At 39.8% G+C, this 15,802-nt stretch overlaps 1 protein-coding gene across 2 annotated transcripts in view; it reads right to left on the bottom strand.

Annotated features, from left to right (window-relative positions):
* LOC128523835 (receptor tyrosine-protein kinase erbB-4-like) overlaps window positions 1-15,802 on the bottom strand; it is a 390,263-nt gene that overhangs the window by 104,609 nt on the left and 269,852 nt on the right. For both annotated transcript variants that reach the window (XM_053495983.1, XM_053495984.1), the window contains exons 6-10: window positions 11,460-11,578; window positions 8,961-9,102; window positions 7,838-7,951; window positions 5,327-5,453; window positions 1,257-1,330 (exon numbers count right to left, since the gene is read on the bottom strand). In XM_053495983.1, the coding sequence (XP_053351958.1) occupies window positions 1,257-1,330; window positions 5,327-5,453; window positions 7,838-7,951; window positions 8,961-9,102; window positions 11,460-11,578 (576 nt within the window). The remainder of the gene's footprint in view (window positions 1-1,256; window positions 1,331-5,326; window positions 5,454-7,837; window positions 7,952-8,960; window positions 9,103-11,459; window positions 11,579-15,802) is intronic.

The following is a 15,802-nucleotide window of genomic DNA, read 5'->3' as shown; positions in this document are numbered from 1 at the left end:
GTTCCCTTGAATATTTGTCTCTCTCTCACTTTGTCTCAGCCAGGCAGAGGCAATGTGACACCCGACCGCAGAGAGTCTCAGCACAGACTGTGTAGCTTCCTTTTCCGTAACAGCAACCCTGACAGAGGATCTCTAAGAATTCTCAAAGTAGTCCCTAAGTATACGGAGATGTTTACTGAGCCGTTTTGGGTGATTTGGGGGAGTCACAGATAAAGGTGTAAGCTTTCTAAAAAAAAGGAAAGTCTTCAAGACTTCAGGTTCGTGCTTTCTCTGCAACATGACAAGGAGGACAAGCATTTACACTTTCATCGTTAGATCGGGGGTGTGAGTCCCAAAAGTGGTTCAGATATTTGTAGCAGGGAGCCTTGGGAACAAAAACTGAACATGCTCTTAGTGTGGGAGGGGGAATACTCTATTCTCGCGTCAATCACGAGGGCACTAGTTAGTTCGTGGTGTCTGTGAGCTCATGTATGCAGAAGAGGGTAGATAGCGTTGACTTCATATGTCTCGGAGAAAGGAGAAATGTGTTAGCCTTCCTCTCAGGTTGGGGTTAGTTGTGTGACAGATTAGAGCTGAATGGTGGGTGGGAATTGGTAGGTAACCAAATTTATACACTCACTCACTGTCTATACCACATTATCCTGTATACAGGGTTGAGGGAGCAGGGTAGATTTGGGAACACCAATTAGCCTAAACCGCATGTTTTTGGACTGTCAGAGGAAACCGGAGTACCCGAAGGAAAACCACCACGCACCGGGAGAACGTGCAAACTCCCTGCAGACGGACCCCAAGGAAGGAATCGAACCCGGACCCTGGAGGTGCAAGGCCGCTTATTTACCATTTATACCATAACATTTATACGCTACCAATTTATACAACACCAGCATAATCTTTTCTACGCTTGGCAAGTTTCCTTAAAATCAAAGGGAGGAAAGATCAAATTAAAATCAGAGATGATGAACAGGGATGATATCAACTGATTTAACCAAACAGATCCAACAAAGCAGATGGTCAGCATCGTACAAGCATTTACACACCCAAATAGCTCAGTGTGACTCTAGTGCTATGCTAGTCGCGAGAACAGATGGTTCTGCTGAACGCGAGCGAGGTAGAACAGGTCATTCAGGTCATGTGGTTCATCATTCCATTGATGAAATAAGAGGTTTGTTTTGCTCATGGAAAAGTTGTGACGGAGATAACAGAGTAAAAAAACCTGGTCTCACGTGGACACATAACAAAAAGTTGTAGCATCTTACCAGTGATCTCTCGGACGGTGCGGAACACGTTGAGTTTCTCTGGGTCCAAAGCTTCAATGTTGTGGTACACATCACTGGCAAAAAAAAGATGAAAAATATATATATATTAGCAGAGAGAGTGTAAATTATTCAACAAATGTCCAATACGCATTTATGTAACAATGGAATTGCAATCTCAAAGCCTGGTTAAGCAGAGTTCAACTTTTAATAAGCATCCAGGAACAAAAAAAAAGGACACACATGTGGACTAGATTTACTTGCTATCCAAAATTTATTATGTTTTTATTTGTCACAGAACATCAACATCAGCAATAAAAACAAACAGACAAAATATGAAAATATTAATATATTTTGTTTTACAGAAACCTATTGGAAATAAAATCTAATATATTTTCACCAACACGTGTAAAGTGCTGTTTTTATATAAAATATATTGCAAAGATTAGTTTTATTGCTATTATATGGATGTCTGTATTTCAGAACTGCGTGCACACGGTGAGTGTTCCCAATACAAAGACTGAGGAAAAGAGAGAGAAGGAAGGAAGAAAACCTTGCTTTTGATTTATTGCTGATTTTGATTATAAATTTTATATTCTGTCTGGGTTTTGTGATTCGATAAATCTTAGGACTTTAGCATAATTTAAGCAAGATACAGTAGCATAAGTCGAGGGGTTATTTAATGGATGGATGGATGGATGGATGGATGGATAGATAGATAGATAGATATTGTACTTCATTGATCCTAAGAAATATCTTCCAGCCCTACCAAAACCTATGGCCACTAGGTGTGTCTGTGCAACTGCCCCTTGAGAATGTACAGCAGTATATAGTCTTTATTTCAAGCTTGCTGAATTACATTTAGCAACCAAACACAACCATCCATCCTTCCATTTACACTACAAGCAATTTGAAAATGAGAAATCAGCCTTCTGTGCAAGTCTTCGGACCATGGGAGAAAACTAGAAAACCCAAAGAAAACCTACCCAGGCACACAGACCAAAGTAAGATCTGAACTTCCAACCCTGAAGACTTAATAGCATAATTGGCACCAGTGCTAGGCACTAAGCCATTCTTCCTGAATACTACAATATATAGGTAAAATCACCAGATTTATACACAGATCAACCATAACTTTAAAACCTTGAACCTTAGCACAACTTGGGTCAGGAGTAGAGTAGTGGCCTTGGACCACGGTTTGGAAGGTATCAGTTTTAAACCCCATGACCACCAATTTGCCACTGTTTGGCCCTTAAGCAAGGCTCTAAACCCTCAACTGCTCAGATATAAGATAAAACTCTGGATAAGGGCGTCTGCCAAATGCCTAAATGTAAACTTGGGTTTTGGGTTACCCTTGTGCCACCAGGACCGTTTTGGCTGGTCTGGGGTAAAATGGTGTCTGGTACATGGACAGTAGTACCAAATCAACAGAGTAGCCCCTCCCCAGTAGCGGAGCGGCCCCAGTGGCACCAAACCAAAATCTAAGTAGTTAAAGTTAAAGAGGCCAGACCAACAACCTTGAACTTGTGGCTGCTAAGCCACATTGACAGCAGGCTATAATCCTCAGGGTCTTCTTAACTTCCTATCATGGCCAGCATTGCCTTTTTTACGGCGGTTTGTGGTGCATTAACTTTTCTGTGCGATTGGACAAGACAGGCTGGCCTTTGGTCCTGGCAGGCATGGATGAGCCTTGGGGGCCCATGATCATGTCACCAGTTTATTTACTGGTATATAATTGATAATCAATGTTATTCAATTCACTTGGTGGTGGTGTTAGTGTTATGGCTGATCTGTGTATCCAAGTATATCTTAAAGACCAAAACAAGCCAGTGGGAATGCTGTCTAGACCTCATTTAATCTGTAGAAGGTCAAGGTTGAGGATTTCTAGGGTGTTAACATTTCTAGGACGTTTCTGGGTCCGGGAGACCCCAATAGGTCTCTAGCCTCGTATAATCCTGTAGACTTGCTGCAGTCTTGTCTGTGACCTTTGTCTAAGCGGGTGATTATTTTCATCCTGGTGGTCTCTTTATCAGGTAGTAGTCTTTAAAATACTTCACATGTGTTTTAACTTAAACCTCAATTCAAATGACATCTATTGTCAGTTCTAGAATGGTCCATTAACAGATTGATTGAATAAGGGCCAAGGTATCATGCATGAATGATGTAGTGTATGTCTATAAAATGCATGGACGTTATAGATATAACTAGGTCTAACTAATAAACAGCTCACTGTTTTATGCAGTTTAATAAATACATTATGTCAATTTTATTGTAGGTCTTGTAAAATCAGCAAGTGACAACTCAAATTCCTTGTAAATCTGGCCAATAAACCAGACCATACTGACAGAAGGGCACAGGGAGGTAAAACGCTGAAGAGGGAGAGAGAGATGAAAAGTAAAGTGTATCTGAGAGACTGAGATTGTCCTGAGAGACTACATGAACTGCAGCTGGTTTTAAGCCTTGGTGTTAAAAGCAGCTCCCACACCCCGGGGTCAGACGCAGCTGATAACGTGTCAACACAGCCCTTTTTTCCTCTTCAATGTGTACATCACTGTGCTTTTCACACTCCCATGAGATGACAGCTTCGCATTCTAGACAGGCTAGCCCACATCTTACATGATTTACATCAGAATCTATTAATCTTCTTTTTATAGGTATACTGTACCAGTCCAGCATTTCTAAGTTTTGATATCATTTTATCCTTTATCCTTAAAAAATAATTACCTATGCATGGTTTGAATCACACCTTGCTGTGTACTCATTGCTGGTGTGGTACTTTAGGCAGGTTGGAACATTGGGAATCACATTTATACATGCCTTTAACCCTTAGACCCGCAGTAAAAAGTGAAAAGTACAAAATCCTGGCGCTGGCTTCACTTTCACTTTTGATACTTCTGCTGCGACTGCTGTTCTCGCCAGACTCTGAATCACTGTGACTGGGTTCCAAAGCATAATCTGAGTCAGAATCGCCTACTTTTTCACCTAATATTTCAGCTGTAGTGAATCATTTACTTGTATGTGACATTTGACACTAGACAGAAACCTACAGTATAATGCCATTTTGCTTCCTAAAAATCCTATGCTGTAAAAAAAAAAAAAAAAAAAAAAAAGTTCCATTGTAACCATTAGAATATTGGAACATCCATATGACATCATTTATTTATATGAGGCAGCCAATCAGTGACCTTAGGGTTATCAGTGGAACGTCTTAAGGCGTCGAATTTGGGTGGCAGTGGCGGTCTAATAGTTACTATTAGGTATTATTTTTGTTTATGAAAGATGTACATTTCAGCAATTGGCAGACACCCTTATCCAGAGCAACTTCCATATTTATCTCATTGTAAATCTAAACAGTTATGGTTGAGGGCCTTGTTCAAGGACCCAACCGGATGGTGGTGGAGTTCAAACGTTTATTGAACCATCCACCAAACGATTATTGATGCTGGTTATTCAGTGTAGCAGGATAACTCAGGGCACAAGACAGGGTACAGCCAGGGCATACAGTAGTTGATCAATTGAAATGGTTATTACCGTCGCGCTCACCGCCGTGTAAGCACCCAATAGTACACTATGGACGATTTGAAAACACCAATCACTGCATATCCTTAAACTGTGAGATAAAACTGGAGTACCCCGGAGGACACCCACCAAGCACAGTGAGGTCTGCAGGTGAGACTCGAACCCAGAACCCTGTAGGTGTGAGGCGACAAGACTAAACACTAAGCCACTGTGCTACAAATGTTCTTAATTGTTTTACTTAACTTCCAGCACACACAGTGAGCGTCTGAATTGTTTTTAGACTGACTTACATCAATCGCACCACACAGGCCTTGACTTTAACCTGCATCACATTCAATATATACTGTACAGTATACACACAAGAAAAACAATACAAATCTAAATGAAGACATAAAGACCATAAATGATAAAAGTTCAGCAGAATTCAGTCTTTATCTAATTCCATTATGTCGCTATCACTGTAATCTGTGTTGATCTGTAGTATGGTAGTGCTCGAGATTAGCGTTATGGATTTAAACAGTGCTAATCCCTGGCAGTTAGTGAACAGCTCTTACCCTTTGATTCCCGTGATGAGGAACACCAGGTTGCCATTGATCTTAGTGCAGTTAATAAATCGGTCAATGTTGCTGGAGTCGACAGTCTGAGCCGTCTGAAGACTCGCAGTGCCGATTCCATCACATGCTGCAAGACACATACGCACGCACACATAAACAAACACGGCAACATTTTAAAAAGGAACAGCCACAGGGCATCTTTGGGGCAACAAAGCCATAAAATATGCGTAATATGTGTTAAAGGAAGGAATAATTTCGAGCAAGACAGTTTCTGTATTAATGTTTTATGCCAAAAATAGCAGAAGGGCTGGATCAAATTTTGGTGGTGGAGGCTGCCTTTAGGCCATATTTAGTGTTAAAATGTTGTTTGGTATCATTCTGGTCTGTGGGCATCTTTGGGGCAATTTAATGTTTAAATTAATTGCTTTTTGCAGTTGAAAATTGGTACGGTTGTTGAGTGTTTTTTAAGCAGGACGGGTATCACTTGAGGGCAAATTTTAAGTTGCACCACATGGTTTTTGATGTGTTTAATTACGTTTGGTGTGGGTTAATACAAATCCTTCATTGTAGAAACGCAATTCGGGACTGTTGTCGGCAGTCAGGCTAAAGAATGATGCTTTCAAAGCATGGGTTGACCTTGGGATCATCTGAGGAAGCCGGATTCTAAAGACACAATCCAGACTTCCTATTTCTCATGGAAGAGTGGACTAACTCTTCCTCCCTACTGCAGGGGTCATGGGATTTATCCCATCCAGTTTACAGGTGTTTTTTGTGGCTTTGGAGAAGATCTATTATCAGATCCCATGAGGTTTTGTGGTGGTACTGCAGAAGTACTGTACAGGAGTACTGAGGTTGTTATTGGTGGCACGGTGGCTTAGTGGTTAGCACTGTCGCCGTGCACCTCCAGGGTCAAGGTTTGATTCCTGTCATGGTGTCTGAGTGCATGGAGTTTGTATGTTCTCATGCTTGGTGGGTTTCCTTCATGGAAACTCCGGTTTCCTCCCACAGTCCAAAGAAATGCAGATTAAGGCCATTTTGTGTTCCCAAATTACCCATAGTGCATACAGTAGGTCCCATCACAGTTGTAAAATGGAAATAAATACAATGGCCACCATTGGCCTCCACTGTTCCTAGTTAGACTACAGAGGTTCCTGAATGGATGAGTGGAGGTTGTTACAGTATTTAAGCCACAAGTCCATATACAACATGAGAGAGCGTTGTGTCCATATTTTGAGCAAGAAGTCAAGCATAGTATTACTGGGTGTCGACTTCCACGAGGGCTGTCTCTAGGGACTTCTCTGGTCTTGTTTGTGATTTTTATGGACAAGATCTTACAATGCATCTGAGGAAAGAAGCATGTCCGGTGTTAGGACCTCGTAATCATTTCTCTAATTATTGCCCATGACCTACTGTAGTTCTGTTGGCTTTTGCAGACCATGAACGTCAGCATGCACTTGGGTTGTTGGTCTGCTGTGGAATGTGAGAGTCAGCACCTCCAAATCCGAGGCCATTTTCTGAAAAATAGAGGATTGCTCTTTTGGGGTTTGGATTTGGGGCTCAAATATCTCAGAGTCTTCATCATGAGTAAGGGTTAAATGGAGCATCAGATTGGTGGATTTGTTGCAGCACCAGCAGTTATGCAGGTTTTATACCAGACTATTGCAATAGAGAGGTTGCTGAGCCAGAAGGCAAGGGTTAGAACTTACTGGTCAATCTAGGTTCTACCCCTTACCAATGTTTGAAGGAATAAGATTGCAAACACAAGCAGCTGAAATTATTTTGACTCTGTAGGTTGTTTGGGTTCAGCCTTACAAATAGGATGTGGAATTTGGACTAGATAGAGCTTTTTATAAAGTCTCTGCTCTTGTATGCTGAAAGAAGACTCATTTCTAAGACAAGATTCTAAGATGTTGCAATTTGGATGCCTTCTGGGTGACTTTTATTGAAGGGTTTCCGGTTCCATTGTACTACAGTAGTAGGAGGATCCTGAATGGAATTAGACTGGGAACCCCTCAGGGTTCCTCGGCAAGAGCGGAAGAACTTTGCTGGGGAGAGGGACGTCTAGACTCCCCTACTGAACCTACTGCCCCAGAGAATAAGTGACTGACAGTTGAAGAATGTTATGTTGGACATAAACCTATTGGTATAAGGGTATGTTTTAACAGTATGTGAATTCGTCTGGGGCAAATGTTCTGTTAATGAAGGCTGTGCTGTGTAGCATTGTATGGTTGCATTTGAGGAGAATTTAGGTTGACTTGTTGGTTTGAATGTAAGCTTCACGTGTAGGTGAGTCCTTTTATGTTAGCAAAATAGCTATAAAGGTATGTGGTGTACGTATTTCCACGTGTTATACGTGTGACCCGACAGCTTTGGGGCAGATTTTTAGTTTTTAAGAAAAATGGTTAAAGATGTGTGTTTCAAATTCGTATGTGTGTGTGTGTGTGTGTACCTTCAGGGTGATTTTAACTGAACGGAATGTTCGGATCGTGAGTTACAGGTGTGAGTGGATACCTTTGGGGCATATGTCAGTGCAGGGAATACACATTTTTATCTTGTTCTCTTCCACTTCCATCTTGTTGCTGGGACACGCACGGACGCACGAGCTGTGATCCACCACAAAGTTATCTGCAAGAAAGACAGAGAAATTGTACTCACACACAGTGCACCACCTTATTTAAAAAAAATATATACCAGAGCAAGCTGAAGCTTTTCATCGAGCCACCAGAACACTTTCTAATTCACATAAACCATTGCAAGCATTTCTCATTCTAAAGTGGTGCCACTTTAAAGAGAAATCTTTACAGTGAGAGCTGCACGGCACATCAGCGAGACAGATGGATAAACATCAGCAGCCTTGCAGTGAACCGGAGTGAGTCAGCTCCAGGAAGAACGAATGGCTCTACGCTAAAGCCCTCCATCACGGGACGATCGCTGTGCCGCCGAGAGTAAATCCAACCAGGAGGAGAACAGGCCTCCTGCTCTTCGCGTCTGTCTCACACCTCGCTCTATTCACAGCTTCACCTTCTTAGCGACACCCACACGTGAAGCGGGTAGTTTAAAATAGCGAGACACGTACGTAAAAACAACATATTGTACGCTACGGGCTGGAGACGAGCCTTGTTTTTGTATTTATTTATATATATGGCGTATTTATTTTATTTCTAATCCTATTTGTTTATTAGTGTATACAGTATGTAGACCTGTTGAATTCTGAAATGCGATTAGGTTTTGGAGACTGTTGATTCAGTGGGATGCGAACTCACACCCTGCTGGTTACTAGCACAAAACCTCCCACTTACTCATCGTCTATATCTCTATATCAGTGTTGAGGGGCCTGGAGCCTATCCCAGGAGACCCTGGACAGGGGGCCAATCCCATCGCAGGGCACACACACACACACTCACACACTCATTCACACACTACAGCCAATAAGCCTAATCTGCATGTCTTTGGACTGCAGGAGGAAACTGGAGTACCCGAGTATTTTTGTTTATATGTTTATACATCTGTATACTGTAGTGCAAAGTGTGATTCATCTATCACATGTTACAGATTTCCTAAAAGCACCGAATGGGACAAGATGAGACAAGTTTGTGTGTGTTGTGGTGGTGGTGGTCTGGGTGCTGGGACTTACGTGGGCACTTCTTGACGCAGAAGGCTCCGTATGTGTATTTGGCGCGAGGGTTGTGCTCCAGTTGGAAGGTGGTAGGGTTGTAGACAAAGGGCTGAGGACACTGCGTCACACACGCCCCGCTGTCGTTAAAGTTAGTGCATGCCTGAAACAGATGAAAATATGGTACAATCACACGAAAATTTTCATTGAAGCAGAATAATTTTAGCCACACTGATTGGTTTGTGTATATTGTCGAACCAGTGATGTAAATATGTTCTGTGAAAAGGAGGAAAAAAAAAAAATATATATATATATATATATATATATATATATATATATATATATATAGCTGTTTTATCATTATACAGTTATACAGTAGCTTAAAGTAGCATTTTTTTATTTTGTAAAAAGAAGCACATCCCCCTCAACTTGTAGACTGGGCATTAGGACCAGCCCAAGGACATGTCAAGGACAAATTCTAAAAACGCCATAGTTTTCTGCAACCTGCTGTTATGTCTTTGAGCATGTTTTTTATTTCTTTTTTGTCTTTAATGTATCTTTTTTTCTTTTTTTACCTTTTTACCACATTTACTCACTTTATACTGATAAATTTGTCATAATTTATTATTTTTGTTTTTTATGTGTTTTTCTTGAAATATTTTGTTGTTATGGTTTAGTTTTAGTTATTTAAATAAATTTTCCCCCACATTTTTATTTAATTCAATTTAGTTCTTCATTTTGTGATTAAATTTTCAAATTATTAATAATTTTTAAAAGCTTAAATTTAACAATATATTTTTTTCTTTTACAAATTTAATTTATGTTAGATTATGATTATTCCCCCATATTCCCCCCCAATAAGTTCATTATCATTATTATTATTATTATTATTATTATTATTATTATTGAAATTCACATCAGATTTTCCCACAGGGTTATTGTTATTTTCAGATTACGACCACACAGCACTAACAGGATTAAGAGCACCAAGTTCACCCCAACCCATCTTATTTTAACCCTGCGTTATTCCAAATGCTAGACTTCAGGCACACACTCACAGGTATGTACTGTATAATAAACCCTATAATAACCCAAGTTTAGATTATTTAGAGACGTGGGAGTGGGTGCGAGCTGTAATTGCTGGCGCTGTTCACTGTTAAACGTTACTATTTACACGTTCACATCTGTCAGACAGAAGTGTGAAAACAGGCCAATAAACACCAATGATGAATTCAAAGCAACACTGTTTACATTTAACATCAAGGTCCAAAACCCAAAATTTTATATAGTATTATCTTAAATATATTAACCCAGGCAATGAAATCACAGTACTGTACTTATTAGATTTTACTTACAAAAAGAAAAAAAAAGGCAGTTAAAAAAAATTCATGTCATTATTCACTAAAAATGGATTCCGTGCCGCTGCCAAGACCTGACATGTTTCTAAATAGTTTTTCGACGAGGGTCTGACGAGCATCAGGTGCAGCAGATAGGTGTTGATTTTAAATCAGGCTTCAGAGTGACTCATGCAGGACGTGGGTGGTCTCGCTGCAGGTGCGGAGCTTCCATACGCTCTCGTTCGCATGAAAACGTTTAGCGGTCGTAAAACCGCCTTCGGATTTCAAGCATATTATAATAAAAACGAATGAAGCAAGGGCTTTTGAGTTCGACCTGTCTCGTTCAAAACATCCCGGCGTTAAGACTCTCTCTCTCTACAGCTTGGGCTTGTGAAAAGTGAAACATTTGATGATCCATATCTCAAACCATGACACCTTCCAGAGAAGCGCAGGTCGGTCGATTCGATCTCACCCGTCTAATGGTTGACTGAAAGCAACTGTGTTTGTACATTAATAGAACTCTCTCCTGACGCATCAGGAACAGCAGTGTGAGGTATAACTATAGCAAACATATATTCTCTTATCTCTTAGATGTTTCACTTATTTTCACTCACTCACTCCTCGTCTGTATAAAGGGGGGCTGGAGCCTATACCAGGAGACTTAGGGAACAAGGCGGAGTACACCCTGGACAGGGGGCCAATCCAACGCAGGACACACACACACACACACTACGGGCAATTTGAGAACGCCAGTTAGCCTAACCTGCATGTTTTTCAGACTGTTGGAGGAATCGGAGAACCTGGAGGAAACCCAGCAAGCACGGAGAGAACATGCAAACTCCATGCACACACACACACCCCGAGGCGGGAATCGAACCCAGACCCTGGAGGTGCAAGGCGACACCACTAGCCACTAAGCCACTGTGTGTTTCCAAAAAACTGATTACTTTTAAGCTACTTCTAACTTGTCAATCATGCAACCGGTCCTCTCTGAGCCCAGGACCTCTGGGTTTTATCCACACCTGACGTGATGCAAGGAATGCAAATGGGATATGAACCACAAAAGCTACCTTTAATAATAATCAGCAACAGAAAGATATCTCGGAAAAATACTCTAACGACTTACGTCCTTCTTGGCTTTGTGTGTGTGTGTGTGTGTGTGTGTGTGTGTGTGTATACATACAAAGCAGTCTGTGTCTTTGGGACCCGAACAGCCTCCTGCACACTCCCTATGGCAGCAGTCACTGACGTATGGACCGAAACAACGACCATCACATTGTTCAGCGCATACCGTCTTAGTCACTGAGGAACAGAGAGGGAGGGAGGGTCAAAATTTGCAAATATTAAGTTTTTTTTTAGAACAAAATGCTAAAATGAATCACAAAATGGCATTTTAAAGGAATAGTCACACCACATTTGCACCTTAGTATATCCTTCACCATCATGTGACTTTGTGGCACATTGTATAATAGCGGAAATTACGTGAAATTATTTAATGCTACTTAAACTAACAAACAAAAACACATATAGACATTTGACCTTGCTGTGACCTTGACCGTTCAAGACATTCAAGACCTTCGAAGAAATGCACACACACACACGTTCACAATTCATTTGTGCCTCACAGTTCAGATAAGCCAATTGATTTGATTCACTAGAAAGACGTTTGTCTTTAAATGTCAACACTCATTCACATGCATGGATTTGGCCACGCCCACAAAACTACAACAATTTTAACTTATTATTGAAATGTTACCCTTTGTGTGTATTGTATACTGTAGATAATAATGTAAAGGTCTTGAAATAGGAATTTATTGCAAACCATCAAAGTAGTGTTTGTTAAGAGTCTGAGGCGTTTGAATGCATCGCGATTTTTTTGTGATGAACATTTAGGACTTAAGAAAAAGAAGAGATGGTTTTCATGTGTTTATCTTAAGATTCTTGTTTTTAATGCTTTTGTTGTTGTACTTTTTTTCCCCGTGTTTTCATTAAGGTCTGATAATCTCCCTGATCTACCCGATCCTATACACCTCTATTCTTGTGTTTCCCGTCTCCGTATGCGTGCTCACGTATAGATAATCCATGTGACCCTCCAGTGCATGTGAGGGAGGGTTTCACCATGCATGCTCAAGTTCTTAAGTGTGTGTGTGTGTAAGAGAGAGAAAGAGAAAATAAAGGAAAGTGCAAACAAGAACACCTGTGGAAAAGAAAAAAATAATAAATCTGCCTGATTTTTCCATGTCATTTAATATGCACGTTATAGAAACAGGCAAGAAGGTTTAATGGGCATGAAGAAGAGCTCGAGATGAATATGATGATCACCAAGACAAAGGAACAAAAAGTAAATTCTGATTCATGCATGAACTTGAATATATTTATTCATTGCATACATATTTTAAACACTACCAGTCAAAAGTTTGTGCACCCCTTTTAACTCCATGGTCTTTCCTGATTTTTTTTTTTTTTTATAAAAACACAACACTTGTTATATTCTACTACTTCTGCTCTGTAAAGCTTCATAACAGCTCTAATCTGAGGTGCTGGTTGTTAATTGGTGATTTCTGAGGCTGGTGACTCTAAATGAACTTCTCCTCTGCAGCAGAGCTCAGTTTTGGTCTCGCTTTCCTGGGAAGGTCTTCATGAGAGACAGTTTCATCATGGAGCTTGATGGGTTTTACAAACGCACTTAACACAATATTGTTCTTGCAGGAACTGTTCCAGAACAGCTGACCTTCATGTCTTAGAACATGTCTTAAGAACTGACTGTTTTATTGTTGTTATTTAATTACCTAATGCCATAGTTTTAAAGTCACCAGTATTATTCTAGAATGTAGAAAATAAATCACAAAACAAACAAACAAAACAAAAACATTGCATTAGAAGGTATGTCCAAACTTTGGACTGGTACTGTATATATATATATTATTATTATTTATTATTATTATTATTATTATTATTATTATTAATTATTATTATTTTTTTAACTTAAACTATGCTACCTTTTTATGGATTTGGGATACATTTAGGCCTGAATGTGTTGCTCCTGAATACTCAAATCTGATTGGTCAGAAGGTGATGATGTAACTCTAAGGGTTTATTTCCATATATGGAAGTGGGTGTCTCTTTATGCAATACAAAAATCTAAATAACAATGCATATACTTACATATTATGCAAGTATAAAATAATGTGGTGAGGTAATAATAATAATAATAATAAAAATAATAATAATAATAATAATTACATGTACAGTAATAAACACTTTGCATGTTAATAAAGAATAGACTGAACCTTTATACAGTAGTAGCATTTACCTTACCTCTACATCAAATAATATTTTATAATTATGTTTATATATTATTTTATAATTATTATGCTTCATTCCATATATTTACTCTAGTCTGGTACATATAACTTTAACGTTACATATGACTTAATTCATATAGAACAGTTTAAAAGTTAAGATTAGGATTTGAGATCAGTTAATCTTCTTTTTAAACCACCCAGTTTGTATAAAAGCGCAATAAATCTAGCTTTTTCATCCATCATAGAAATTCTATTTTCTCTCTCTCTCTTCTTTAAATCAGTGTTTCTCGACCCCTGGGCCTGGACGACCCACTGCTTAGCAACTTCCATTTAACTAATGAAATAATTATCAGACTTTTCTGGATAAAAGATATACTGTAGAACTCAAGTCAAACAGTAACACGTTACTTGTTTTCCTTCCCTGGTCTTGTCCCCACACATCGTCTTGTCATTTCCATGTCTCTCGATTGCATCCATCTGGTTTTCAGTTAGGTTCTTCATTAGCGCGTCTATTTATACAAGCTTCTTTGTAGAGTGTGGTTCCGTCTGTTGAGTCTGAATCGAGCTTTTTTTGTCATAATGGACTTTAAACGCCAGGCTGAGAACACACACACACTCGCGTCCTGCTTCATCTCCTCATACAGCACTGCTCTTAAAAAAAAATAAAAAGAATTAAATCTAGCGGCCAATTTTGCAGACGTCCAGGTTGATCTAATTTGCGGAAAGAAATTAAATCCAAATTTAACTCCTAAGAAACGACACGAAGTCTAACCTGCCCTTAAACCGCGCAGCAAACTCATCATGACTCATCGCTTATCATCGCTTCTCCCTTCAATCTATAAAAAGACCCCGTTTAACTTAATAACTCTTCTCTAATCCGTAATATAATCAGATATTTTTTTTCCCCTCGTCTGCTTCATTTCTGTAAATCTGCTTTGTGATGAATCCTATTGTTAAAAATCGCTGTAAAGCAAAAAACAAATTAAACCGCACTGAGATCATGTTCAGGAAGTTGCACCTGGGATGAGACAATTGGATTGAAGAACAAAATGTATGAGGGAAGAAAATAAGTTTAAAGAAAAAAAAAAACAACAACAACAACAACAAAAAAAGAGAGATAGAAAGAGATGGAAAAAGAAAGACCACCAAACGACAGTGTTCATAAGGCTGCTGTCTGGCAAGATTGACAAAATTACAGTAACAGACCTCACTGAAAGCTGCTCGAGACACACCACGGAACTAAAAGCATGAAACAGAGAGGCAAGAAAAACAACACGAGAGAGGAAGAGAGAGATAGAAAAGGTGTCAGGTGGAAAATGATAGCTACACAGAGGAAATGAACATTTCCAGATGGAGGAAAGCACAGCGTGAAATGAAAGAGACATCTGTAAAATAAAGAGACACGAGACGGAGAATGCAGACAGGACAGTTTGATTAATTAGGGCAGGTTTTAGGGGGAAAAAAACACACAGACAGAAGAAACCTTAATCTGACCCTTATTTGAACAAAGTTTGTTTAAGTTTGTTGGAGTTCTCGCACGCTCGATTTTCACACCGATCGCCTGACAGAGAAGGAATATGTGCAGTGTTGCGTTCTGCATCCTGAACCCCGAGCGTGAAGACTACGGCTCTCTACAGCTGCCAGATTTTAGATTCCAGGCCATCGATTGCTCAGACTTTAATAGAAGGAAAGTAGCGCGGTGATGAACACTTCTCCCGGGCAAAAGGGAGAGCAACACAGCAGCGCTTTATTACACGACTTACATTCAGGCCAACTGACAAAACCAGACGTTGTCTGAAGGGGGGAAAAAAAAAGGCTTATGCCTCGATTTTCCGAGCAAATCGAAGTAAACTCTTTGAAAAATGTCTTCCTTAAGGGTTATTTGCCTGGTTAAGAGTTTTTCACTTTTTAAAGTCAGAGCGTCTCTGCTCTCAAGTATACGGTCTGTTTTATTTCTCTCGCTCACTATGTACATTATACCCCATACACCCTACAAACACCCAACAAACACCCCACATATACCCCATACACCCCACATATACCCCATACACCCCATATATACTCCATACACCCCACATATACCCCATACACCTTACAAACACCCAACAAACACCCCACATATACCCCATACACCCTACAAACACCCAACAAACACCTCACATATACCCCATACACCCCACATATACCCCATACACCCCATATATACCCCATACACCCCATA

This window comes from Clarias gariepinus, chromosome 5 (genome assembly GCF_024256425.1).
Source record: "Clarias gariepinus isolate MV-2021 ecotype Netherlands chromosome 5, CGAR_prim_01v2, whole genome shotgun sequence".
Classification (NCBI taxonomy): domain Eukaryota; kingdom Metazoa; phylum Chordata; class Actinopteri; order Siluriformes; family Clariidae; genus Clarias; species Clarias gariepinus.
Note: the sequence above shows the minus strand (reverse complement) of the source record. Positions and strands in the feature narration are given on the sequence as shown.